General features: G+C 39.5%; 1 protein-coding gene across 3 annotated transcripts in view; it reads left to right on the top strand.

Annotated features, from left to right (window-relative positions):
• Positions 1 to 13,124, top strand: part of LOC124613177 (uncharacterized aarF domain-containing protein kinase 5) — a 171,059-nt gene that overhangs the window by 132,745 nt on the left and 25,190 nt on the right. For 2 of the 3 annotated variants that reach the window (XM_047141814.1, XM_047141816.1), the window contains exon 9: positions 11,000 to 11,237. The exons of the other annotated variant lie outside the window; for it this stretch is intronic. In XM_047141814.1, coding sequence (XP_046997770.1) covers positions 11,000 to 11,237 — 238 coding nt within the window. The remainder of the gene's footprint in view (positions 1 to 10,999; positions 11,238 to 13,124) is intronic. 3 annotated transcript variants of the gene reach the window in all.

Below are 13,124 nucleotides of genomic sequence, written 5' to 3'. Positions count from 1 at the left end.
GTTCTGGAGTCAGCAGGGATCTGCATCTCTGTTGGTACCTTCTAGAACCTGCAAAAGGTGATTATCCAAGCTTTTGGCAGGTGGGCACGTTAATGTGACTGAGTGTATGTGAATGCCACGATGGGCAATATTGTATCCCAGTGTCTATGTCGACGTCAGTGTACATTGAGAGCACATCTGCCAACATCTTATTGAAGTGTTCTTTGAAGCCATTCGTCTGTGGGTGGTAAGCAGTTGTAGTGCTGTGGGTGATGCAACATGAAATTACCTCCAATATTAGTCTTGAATAGAGCGCTGGGTGCTTCTGGCTTCAAAATTATGTCTTCTACAAGCAACCTTTATATTTCTGGAGCTTTGACAGTTGACACAGCTTTAGTGACAGCAGAGCATGTGAGGTAGTCAGTTGAGGCTATTATCCATTGATTTCCATTTGTCAACTTTGGAAATCTCCCCAACAAATCAATTCCATTTCAGTGGAATGGCACTGCTGCAGGTGGAAATGACACCATGTGCCTTGGAGGCAATTGCATATATGCTTCCTTCACTGGCATTCCTTACAGTGGCTTACATAGTGTCTAACGGATCAGTAGAGACCTGTCCAGCAGTATGTGCATCTGATCCTGTACAGAGTCATCACAAATCTCAGGTTAGCTCTTACACACTGTTCCATTTATTAACTGGAATCCTCTTTTGGTTGATTTCTCATTTCTTCACATCTTCTTTGGCTTCCAGCAATGCTAGATTTTCTCTCTGCTCAGCAGCAATGTCATTTAATGCAATGATGACTGAGATATGGTCCACACTTCCATGCTCTGCCAAACGATTCCTTGAAAGGCATTTGGCGTCCTTGTGTTGGTGTCCATTTTTACACACCGTTGTGACATTCTCCTGAAGCTCAGTGCCCATCTCACCAGTTGACCCAACAGATCCTTCAGGCTAGTCAGCCAGCAAGTAAAATGGTGACTCGTTACATAGGTGAATGGTTTGCTAAGTACACATTGATGACCCAGACAGCTGCAGGACACTCTTTCTTTGTTATAAGGTAGTTCATCTTGGACTTGGAGAGTACTCTGGAACCATAGGTTATCACCTTTTCAGCACCTTCCTAATTTTTACTGGAAAATTTGTCCTCTCCCTGCAGTAGTTTCCCCAAGAGACGAGCATTGGTACAGGAGTCCTGTATGAATCACTGATAGTAAAAGCACATTCTAACTGAACTTCTGACTGCACGAATTTGTCAAAGACTCGGAAAATCTTTGGCTGCTCATATTTTCTCTGGACTGGGACAGACTCCATCACCATTCTCTAGATGCTCCCAAGAGTTTTAGTTCTTTCATGAAGAAGAGCATTTTTTCAGATTCAGATGGAGTCCTGCCATCTGGCCACACTTTGACACAGTTGTCTGGTAGCTTAGACATTATTCAAATGTCTCTGAAAAAACGACGATGTCATCCAAGTAGCAAAGACATGCCGTCCATTTATTTAATTTATCAAAGCAGGTTGTCTATCATAAGTTCTGGCTAGGGCATTACATATCAACATAACTTTGAACTCATAGAGACCATTAGGAGTTAAGATAGCAGTATTTTGCCAGTTAGCTTCCTCTCATTGATGTGCCAGTACCCTATCCACTTTCTCGTAGTTGAGAAATATTTCCTCGTTTTGAGCAGTTTAGAGTATCATCAGTGTGCAGCAATGGATAGACATCTTTTTCTGTGATTTTGTCCTGTCATCAGTAACTGATATGAAAATGTCAAGTGCCATATTTCTTCTTCACAAAGACTGCAGGAGAGGAGTAAGGGCTCTCAGAGGGTTCAACAGTGTCATCGTGGAGCATCGTCTCTGCTCCCTCATGGATTATCCATTGTTTAGCTGGTGACATGCCATCTAAGTGCAGGTAAACTGGCTGATGAACTCCAGTGTTGATACGGTGTTTTACCATTGTCTTTTCTTCACTCTGGCATTGAAAGCATTTGAAAATTGGTGCAGAATGCCTAGCACACGCTAGCAATGTTTCTCATCAAGGCCAGATCCTATTGGCAGTTTGACAGAAACTTCCTTCTCTATGTTGTCTTTATTGGTAGCGGAGCATGATTCTTCATCGATGGCAATAAGCTGTCCTTCCACAATTAGTGGCCCAAAATCCTCCCTGACCACCTGCAATGCTTATGATTGTCGCTGGCATTTAAATTTCCTTTGTGAGCCTGGGAAGCTTTCCACAATTGGCAGACGCTCCACTGTTTTAGCTGAGCATCTAGTTCGACAGCTGGGACTCATCTCATTGATGACGGTGGGACAACAACTTCTTCATTTGCAAACAGCTGCCCAGTGTGTTTTGCATGATTGTTGGAATAGCTTTGTCAATCTGGATCCCTGATTTTCCACAGTCTATGATTGCTTTTTATGCCTGCAAGAAATCCCATCCAATAATAACATTATGACTTCATGCTGTTAAAATGACAAATTTGAAGGGCTGTGTTCAGTCATTGATAGTTATTCTTGTAGTACATGATTGATTGGACATATTTCCCATATGTGACTTTCAGCACTTTTGATTTCATACCATTAAACATAGCCATCTTTGCTGGTGACAATAAGCTTTTGACATTACTGAAAAGAAAGTCCCTTTTGGCCAATGATGATGATAATGATGTCACTGCAGTTATCTTGGTGACTTTTGTCCATGTAGAATTTTTGTTTGTGCCTCACCTCCCTAGATGGTCACCACTCTTAGTTTTCCTGTGTTGGGGAGTGACCTCATCCACGGTATGGTGATGGGCTTTGTCCCATAGATCATCTATGATTGTCTGCAGCTGACTGGTGTGAATGGAAAAGTTGTGATGGTTGATGCTTCACAGCAAAGCAGTTATTGAATACTCATCTCCTTTCTTTGTAGTACCATACAACATGTCCAGGGCATCCACAGTTTATCTGCGGGGGCATTATACTTGGCAGAGGAGTTGGTTGTACCTGTATTTGTCAGATGCTGGGCTGTCATTTGACAGCTGCGGCATAAGTCTGAGTTGGCCCAGTCGATTCTTCCTTGTGTGTTTGACTGATGGCGAAGATGGGTGGTAACGATTAAGATAACTCTTCTCAGTATTCTCTATTACTTACTGACATATGGGCTCAATATTCATGGTTGCTCTCTCTTGCTTACTCAGTCTGATAATAATGACTGCCATAAACTGCTGTGTCTCTTCTTTTAATATCTGGTGTATGAGAGAGTTGAGGGCATGGTTGTCTTCCACAACTGCCACAGGGACCACATTCAGCAGTCGGTCATACCTCTTTTGTCCGACTCTTTTCTGTTGCATTTCCGTGATTTGCTAACACCCTCTGCTGTTGTAACATCCTTTTCCATAAGAGCTTGGTGCAGGTCTTATGCAGTTCCTTTCATGAACTGTGATATTTTGTTGGCTTATTTCTTATTCAAATTCACAATGTGGCATAGAGCTAAAACATTACTTGCTGCTGATCTAATATTTTCTTCATAGGCCTGAAATTTGTCCCTACTATTGAGCTTCTTTTCATTGTTCTCAAACCACTTTTGGGATGTGCTGTCAACGTAACATTGCCAAACAGGTCTTCTCATCCCACGTGTTGTATTTAGTGACTTTATCGATTCCTTTCAGCCATTTTGTTGGATCCTGACAAGTGTCTCCACAAAACACTGCAGTTTGGAAACCCATTAGTCTCCTGAATATACAGACTTTGGGAATGAGGCACTGCTTATATTCTGGTTGCTCTCAGTTTAGGCAACTGCTTTCGCTGTACCTACTGTAGATGTTGATGTTCTGAAGCACCCCCAAACAATATCATGCCATAACCACAGTCAAGTCCAAATCCAAAATCAGGGTTGTCACTGCAGTACAACACTTAGCACTAAAAGTACATTTATTAGAAAAACTAACATAGAGGCATAATAGAACTGAAATCTGGGCAGTGTGTGCTACTACATTTACATACATTGAATATTCCAAAATATGCAAACATTACAAACATGAGAAATTTTGAGAACCTTCCAGAAATGATAAATATTAAATTATGAATTATTGCTGCTAGTCGGGTTTGAACTGATGATCCCAACACACCAGCCAATGCCTCTATGCCACATCGCATGCAGCACAGCTCATGGCAGTAGTCTGAAGAGCTATGATAGTGTTGTGTGCTTGTATATGTGTCTATCAGCAGTAATACAAATTTTGTCTCCTAAAGGTAAGCACTGGTCAGACTTGTCCCTGTAATTTGAAGTTTTCCAGATTGACTTTTCCTTTTGACACAAAGAACTTAAATAATAGACCCATGTAAAGAAGGCCTAGCTACCATAAACAATGCATGTCACAAAACTCAACCTGGCTGCTAATATTACTTTTAAGTATTAGAATATAAAATGTTTGACATGGGCATGCATGCAAAAAGTTGCATACATATTTTTGGCACCAATAATTTTGCAATTTTTGAGTGACATACTCATAGGTTCATAATTGACTATTTAAATACTCTGTCTCTTTATGTAAGTTTAGGAGAGCACATTTAAGTTTTTGGGCCTCTGTTATTCAGACTACCTTTTTAAGGTACATAACATAAATGTTAAGGCATACAATATACTGCAGCCAAATGTTTGTCCCTTTGTTTCCAGGTTCTCTGTCTGGGATGATTTTGTTTACCTCATCAGCAAAGGAATTTCCTGAAAATAGATCCTTTTTCATATACTTTAGCTTTATGCCAAATCTCAATGAAACTATGATGCAAATGTGCATTCGCTCTACTGGGAGACTATCCTTATCACAGGTGGCACCTGTGAACATAGATAGTTAGTGTTATTTGCTGCTGTGTTGTACAATGACAACTTATTGGATGCAGGTATAGGTCCATGTGGGTCTTCTGCCTTCTTCGTTAAGAATATGTTCAGGAAAGCAAATTGTCAATTCCAATCTTTTTCTTTTTCAAGTTATGTTTTATTGGTTGCAGTGTAGGTAGTCCAGTTACTCATCCAGATTTCATATACCGTGTTGCCATACCACAAATGTGTCATTGGTGTAGCAGTAGAAATACTTGGGTTTGAGGTGGGCGATTTGAAGTGTCCTCTCCTCAAAGTATTCTGTGTGATGGCTGGCAATCCCAAGGGCCAATTGGGACGCAATGTCTAGAACATCTTTCATTAGCTTAATATGATGGAAAAGTTTATATTTCGGCATATTTCATTAAAAATCTAGTCCAGTTTATTGTCAGCTATCCATTCCAGCCATTTTTATATGCTGAATTTTTAACTGTGTTATTTCTTCTATCACATTTGTCAGTGACTCAATCATGTGTACAGCTGTGTTCCTTTGTGTCTCCATCATCACTTTCATTATGCTGCCAAGGTATTTACACAGGGCAGTTCATTTTAACGTGTAGATAAGTTTCTCTGTGTCTTCAGTAAATTTAGCCCTCCTCTCAAAAACTTCTCCTTGCCTAACACATGGGGCACAACAATTGAAAGAATGTGTGCATCATACTGTCACTCCATCAACATCTGAGACTCAGTACATAAGTCTAATTCTTGCTGCTTTATCCATGCAAACACAGCATGTAAATTAGCTGTAACATTGCACTGTTAAGTTTCTGCAAGAATATTTCTTTTTAATATTTGGGACTGTAGCGATTTTCACAAGGAAGATCTGAAGTGTATCAAACATGTCAACATTTTTAGTTGGTTATAAACCTACAGCTTGCAGTCAGTTGCTTTTATTAAATTTTTCTCTTCACAGAACAACTTTACACACTCCTTCAGCAAGACATGGCTTAATTTTGCATGTATATTGTATCCTCAACTACTCAAAAAAGTAGGAATTACATCTAGATACAATTGACAGTTGACCCAGAAGGTTACTGACATTGATATGACCTATTCTTGAATACTAGGCAGTGACAACAGTGAGCTGAGTTACTTGACAGAAATCCACCCTACAATCAATTTCAAGTGGATGCAGATCCTTAGTACACAATTGCAAATGGGCAAAGTGAAATCTAATCGCGAGCTAGACTTCCTGTTATTCAGGCCTGCTCATCTTATTATTTCTGCACACTTGCTAATATCTTCTAATAGGATGTTGTGTCTCAAAGTGCTGCAGTTACTGCTGGAAGTTAAGAGTACAGTCCAAAATAAGATGCTCTCGTATACAACTTATTGTATATTGCACTCGTGTTTACAATGACCAGACATTATAAAGTTATATTGTACTCTTGTTTACAAAGATCAGGGATTATGAAATTGCTTCTTATTCAGAACATCACAGTTACATTGATAAGGATCAGTTGGGTCACTACATAACATTCTCATGATGTCATAGGCATTGTCACAGTTGCTCTTCCTCCTTGGTTCGCACCCTGCCTCCAAGGCAGACCTGACGACACAGGATAAACCACCCAACCAGCAGATACAATGAAAGTGGTATGATGTCTATCATCATCCTGGCTTGCAGGTATACTGCGTCCATCCATTCTGTGATTCATGCACATAAATAAAATGTACATCCAAACAGTAGATTACACTAATTCATCATGAAAATAAACTTTTTATAGTGGCGATCATCATTCATCAGTTCAGAAATGCTTGTGAAACACACCACTTCAACAAAGTGATGTATTGCACTATGTCACTGAGTTTTCCCTGTAAATAAATCACACATCTGTGCCTTGTAAGACTGGAATTATGGCTTCTCACACTGTCACATACACAGGACGCTAATGTGATTCTTTTCATTCAGCATTCTTCAAACTTGTCCTGTGAACAGTGTAGCTTTACAGCTTGGTTTCACAAAATGTATAGTCTGAAATGACAAACTTTTCCGTATGTCACCAATGCTGCAGTGAATCCATTGATGCCATAATCTTCGCACAAATGTAGTGAACAGCCTTTTGAGAGAGGTGTTTATGCTGATGGTGTCAAAGCCATTTCTGCTACTGCTTGTAGTTAGAATATCACTAATAGTTACATGAGAAACATGTAGCAAACATATTCCTAGAGAAGTTTGGCATGGGTCAGTACCCCAAGCTTTGAAGCCACTGTAACATAGCAGTTACTGTTTGGATTGCCTTCAGGATCACATGTTGTGTACAGTGACACCACAGATCACCACATTAGCTCCCTAGCAACAGGATTCATGTGACCATTAGAGTCTGAGGAAGAACTAGTTATGTAGAGGTTTTCCTGGAAGCAGAAGTTTCATGCTGCTTCAATCAATCTCCAACTTCTTCCAGTTGAAAGGCAGTGACGGAACTCAAACAGCCCTAACATTGTCTCAAGGTGGTGTTGCTTCCTCAAATCTTAATTAAATGATGAGGAATCACTTTCACTGTAGACACTTTTCATTATGTGAAAGATATTGATAAAAATATTGTCGCTTTAACGAGTAGTTACAATAGGCATAAAATATAATGACTAGTGTGTTTTTGTAACTTTATTAATCACTGAGATGCATATACCAAATTCATTTTAAAATGGAGCTATGCAGTTTATTTTTATTCCAGAAAGTTTTCAATTAGTTCTGCTGCTTTTTATGAATTTGGTGACATTCTCCTTCAGTTAATACAAACCCTTGTAAATATTTTGCAAATAGCATAAGTGAAATGAACTTCAGTGTATCTGCCAATGTATCTGAGCAACACATACTTCAATTCTACTGTGCTTGATAGTGAAGAGCAATACACTGTTAATCAAGAATGTCTTTGCTTGGTGAAGCACTCTGTTGTTAAGTGAAGCTCAAAACTATGGATGGTGCATCATTCAGTTCACTGTAAGAACATTAGAAAAACGTAATTTTAAAAATGTTTTTACTCCATAATTTCGTCTTAGACATTTGAAATACTTAAGGTATCACAGTGTGTGTGTGTGTGTGTGTGTGTGTGTGTGTGTGTGTGTGTGTGTGTGTGTGTGTTGTGGGGGGGGGGGGGGGGGGCACATGCACATGTGTGTTTTGGCATATCTAAAATTAATTTGTTTTCTGATTATAAGTGTAACAGTCGTATTTTCACATAAAGTAATTTTGCAAGAAGGATTTATTAAACTGTATAAATATCAGTCTATCATTTTCTCCGTATGACGTGTAAAGCTAATTAGAACACACAACGTCCGATGTCTGCCACACTGCCTTTCATCCAATAAACAGCTTATTTGCCTTGTATGATAAAATTGGTTAAAAACAAGGGTAACACACTAGTCAAAATCTGCAGCCTATTCACCAGTTAACCAAATTCATTGCCCAGCCCTAGCAAGAGGAATGTGTGGCTTTTGCAAAAAGAAGACTGTTCCTTGCATGCCACAGTTTAGCTTCCTGCAGATGGCATAGAATCATTGAAACACACCTGTGTTGTTCTTTTGGATAAAGTCAAAACTGAGAGTGCAGCTTTATGATTTGCTAGACACATGCAGATGCCAACGTCTTTCCCACAGTGGTAACACCAGTTTCTGTCTTATCACTGAGGTTAGGTTCTGTCGGACTGGGCCAGCACTTGGATGGGTGACCATCGGGTCTGCTGAGTGCAGTTGGCAAGCGGGCTGAACTCGGCCCTTGTTAGGCAAACTGAGGAGCTACTCGATTGAGAACTAGTGGCTCCTGTCTCGTAAACTGACATATGGCAGGGAGAGTGGTGTGCTGACCACATGCCCCTCCATGTCCACATCGAGTGACTCCTGTGGGCTGAGGATGACACGGCAGCCGGTCAGTACCATTGGGCTTTTGTAGCCTGTTTGGACGGAGTTTAGTTTTTAGTTTTAGACACATGCAGATAAGACAGAGACATCCCGAATGGTCTAGTACCTCCTCATTCTTGCCTATAACTTTCTGATATCCACTAGTTTTCTATGCACTAGTTTTGTATGAACCGTCTTCATAACATGTCAGACACAAGCTGAAATGTTTCTCTGTGACATCTACATTTCACAGAGACTGATGATTCTGCGCCATTGAAACTCCCTTGCTGATTTCTGCTTTTGACATCAATGATGTAGAGTGATGCTTGCTTTCATATTTCTTCTTTATTTGACAATTCTGTCCTGACTGAGGTAGCCATAACACTGAACTTCTGATCGTATAAGAGAAGATCCTGCTGGGTTATTGTTTCTGCCACTTCTTTACACTCTTACACACTTTCCACAATTCCACAATTTACTTGGTAGACTCATTCCCGTCGATTTAATTTCTTCGTTCTGTCTTTATTGACCTACCCTTACCATGCCATCTTTTCTATTTTGCATTTGTCATTTCTTCCCGCTCTGTTTCATTGCTCTATTACATTTTTCATATTGTTTTAGAATTTTTTATACTTTCTTATTTTGATCTTTCCTATTCTCTTCTCTGTAACTTCTTCCTTGGTATTCTCTTTAACTGGTTTTTTCTGTATCCTGTTTTGTTCTGTCACCATCCCTACTCATTTCTTGGCCTCATGCTGCAGTGACCTTCCTTTGCTGCCTATTCTACTTTTGTAACTTTTTCCATTGTTTGTCCTTTCCCTTCTGAAGCATTCCACAGTGTTTGCCGGCATTACCTTCTTTTGTATTACTGTATTTGTTTGGTCATATTTGTATACACATCTGTGTTTCTATGTAGTTTCATTTCATACTTATCAGGCATCTCCTACTAATCAAAATCTGTTTTGCTTTTTGTCATACATATTATTGCCTGCAAAGTCAACTGCCTGCCCTCCACAGTGCACTATTAATGTTAGTAATGTATTTCTTTTCTTAATGTAAGTAGTGTAATGCTTCTCTCTCTCTCTCTCTCTCTCTCTCTCTCTCTCTCTCTCTCTCTCTCTCTGTGTGTGTGTGTGTGTGTGTGTGTGTGTGTGTGTGTGTGTGTTTTTTCTACTTTATTTTTTGTTTGTGTATGGCTACATTCTCTTAACTGTGATGAACATCTGGCCCTTGTGATCTTTTCTTTTCTTCAGTCTGCTGAAAGATTTTATTAAATAAGTTATAGATGGCCTAAAAACACATTTAGGAAAGTTTCAACTTTGCTTTGATGGAAAAAAATACTCACTTATACTATCAATGGAAAATCCAGGATGGAATGTAACAATATTATGAGAAGGAAAGTTGCTACTCACCATCTGAAACCACACTGCAAGCAGCAGCACCAGTGCATGATGGGAGTGGCGACTGGGTGGGGGAAAGGAGGAGGCTGGGGCAGGGAGGGGGAGGGATAGTATGGTGGGGATGGGGGACAGTGAAGTGCTGCAGGTTAGGCGGATGGCAGGGGAGAGGTGAGAAGGGGGGTGGAGGAGTGGAAAAGGAGAGAAAGATTGGGTGTGGTAGTGGAATGACGGCTGTGTAGTGCTGGAATGGGAGCAGGGAAGGGGCTGGGTGGGTGAGGACAGTGACTAACGAAGGTTGAGGACAGGAGGGTTACGGGAACGCAGGATGTATTGCAGGGAAAGTTCCCTGCCGAACTGCGCAGGTGCACTGGTGCTGTCGTTGCGCAGGTGCACTGGTGCTGCCACTCGCAGTCTGCTTTCAGTTGTCATGTGTGTGAGTTGCGTGTGTGTGTGTGTGTGTGTGTGTGTGTGTGTGTGTGTGTGTGTGTGTGTGTGTCTGTTGTTGGAGAAGGCCATTGCCCGAAAGCTTTTTGTTGTGCCTATCTGCGATTCAGCTTCTCCGCTATATGCTGAGTAGCAACTTCCCTTCACTTAATATTGTCACTTATATTATGTAAGAGAAATGAAGTTATAGACACAGTTCGTTCAATTTTTGGAGTTCAGACAGGTGTATATATTGACAAGAATACTCCAGATATTAATTAACGGCAAATAGTCTGTTAGTCATCAAACATAAATTAAAATTGTAATCCTGCACTTATTATGCCATTTTCATAAAATTTACTTTATTTTTTTCTATACAAATTGCCTTGTCGCACCATATACTTACAATGATCCAATGATAGCGGTTTTCATTTAGAAAAAAAATTATGTAAATATTTCAAGTGATTCTGGCTATGGTTTTTGTTGTCCCTTACAGATAATTACCGTCTGTTCTGTATCGCAGTAGCCCAGCGCCCAATTTCTCAACCAAAATCTAAAGAGAAGGATGTTTTCAGTTTATTCTATGATAAACGAGGTGGACAACTGTCAGCCAAAAAGTTCTACAAACTGCCTAAGGAAGAGAGAGAAAGAATACGCAGAGAAATTGCTATTATTGAAGATCATATGCTAACAATTTTTAGAAATATCCCAAGTAAAGTCATATTGGTTCTTAGGTATGATACTTTGTTACTTATATATACTTAACTTTCCGGAAAAGAGAACTTACATTTAATCATTGCAAATGTATCCACACTTTATTAGCAGTTACACTATAGAAACATAACAGCAGTGCTGAATGTTGCCTGATTCAGCTAAAAAGCACCAGTTCACACATTTTGTGTTGGAACTTACAACTGCAGACTTCTTAATGCCTAACTTCTTTCTGGTGACCTAGCACTACTGCAGTGTAAATGGAACTGTAGTAGTGATGGCCTTCCAAAAATAAAGTAATATCGCAAATTTAAAAAGGAACTAGGATTTTCAGTTAAAAATAATTTATTTGTTCTTGCCCCTGTTTGGTACAATGTTTTCTTGTATTGATAGACATTATTCTCTACAGTCATACTAGAATGCTGTTTCACATGAGAGGACCAAGAATTAGCTAACTGCCACTAAATAATAACATATCGCTTAGTTGTTGCTATATGTATGTATATTTTTAGTTCAGACAATTAATAACTTAAATTATGATGGAATTAGCAATTATGATGGTGTTAGGAATCAGTGCCATGTTGTGTTAACAGTACTTGTGCTACATGCCACTCCACCCAGAGGCAGTTATAACTGAAGATTTACAGTACTAATCTTAAAACTACATTGTATTTCCAATTATCTGTGTGATTTGGAGTTCAACCTTTTAAAGTATGCATGAAACTTGCACACTATAGGAACACACGGTAAAAACTGTGCCATTTGATTCTTATTGTTGTAGATTTGAGAAAAACATCTGATGTGGTGGGGTGAAGTAAAGGATGGAACAATCATCTGAAATGTCAGATCATGTGCTTACTTGGACAGGACAGTGAGTTTGATGAGAGGTGTAATATGGAGACTAATATCAGCACTGTACTCAAATCCCATGCCTTACAAACTTTTGGTGTTCCTGTTTTACTGCATTTCGTCAGAAGAGGATAGGGCACAAAAAAGCCTATGGCATTTGGGTTCTTTGTCTCTTAATAGCTCATCCAGTTGCTGTTGAAGTTGGTGACCATCTGTACAATTTATACTCTCTGACTTCCCCTAGATAACTAGTATGACAATGCAAACATTTTCTTGGAATACTGGTGCAGTTCTTCTTGAATTCTAAGGTTTATCTTTAGAAATATCTTTGTAATGAGGTGGAAATCAACAGCAAGAGGTAATCAGTCAAAAAGAGCACTACTCTTGACTGTTACTAATATGCATATTGGAATACGGTTATGTCAAAAACAAATCACACAGGTGATGTAGAGTCGCCACACTAATGGGGCACTAAACATTAAGCATAATCTGAGAACAGTGGACAGCAACTATTGGTAAGCTGTAATTCTGTGAAACACTCTTAAATCCATGGGATCAAATGGCGCTACAAATTGACTCTTTACAGTATTTGGGCTTGAATTGAATATTTTTCACATTGCATTCCTTTACCAGATGTTTGTTCACTGAGAAAAGTTCAACTTATTAGTTAAAAATTCTTTTGTGGATTCTTTGAAGATGCTAGTTGGTAGAGGTGATATTCATGTATCTCGTGGATTACTACACATTTGCTTTTTAGCCTAGTCTCTGAAAGCTTATACTGAATTTTATTCAAAGAGTTTGGGAATGCAGTAGCATGCTTCAACTATAGTCTTGACGGGATGTCACCACTAGCATATTACCCAGAACTGCTGTTATAGCATGCTAAAATAGGATCCCTACATACTAGAGCTTACAGTGCGCTGATACTGTTTGACATACCATTTAACAGCAGGCTCAAGTTCATCATACTGTGTCATCATGCCTGGCACCATCAGATGTAGTCTTTGTAACCAAATGTGCCCTAAGGACCTCCCTAAGCAAGCCCGTAAGTGGTGAATCTG

The sequence above is a fragment of the Schistocerca americana genome, chromosome 4 (genome assembly GCF_021461395.2).
Source record: "Schistocerca americana isolate TAMUIC-IGC-003095 chromosome 4, iqSchAmer2.1, whole genome shotgun sequence".
In the NCBI taxonomy this organism is placed as follows: domain Eukaryota; kingdom Metazoa; phylum Arthropoda; class Insecta; order Orthoptera; family Acrididae; genus Schistocerca; species Schistocerca americana.
The sequence above is the reverse complement of the archived record's forward strand: the minus strand, read 5'-3'. Positions and strand labels throughout refer to the sequence as shown.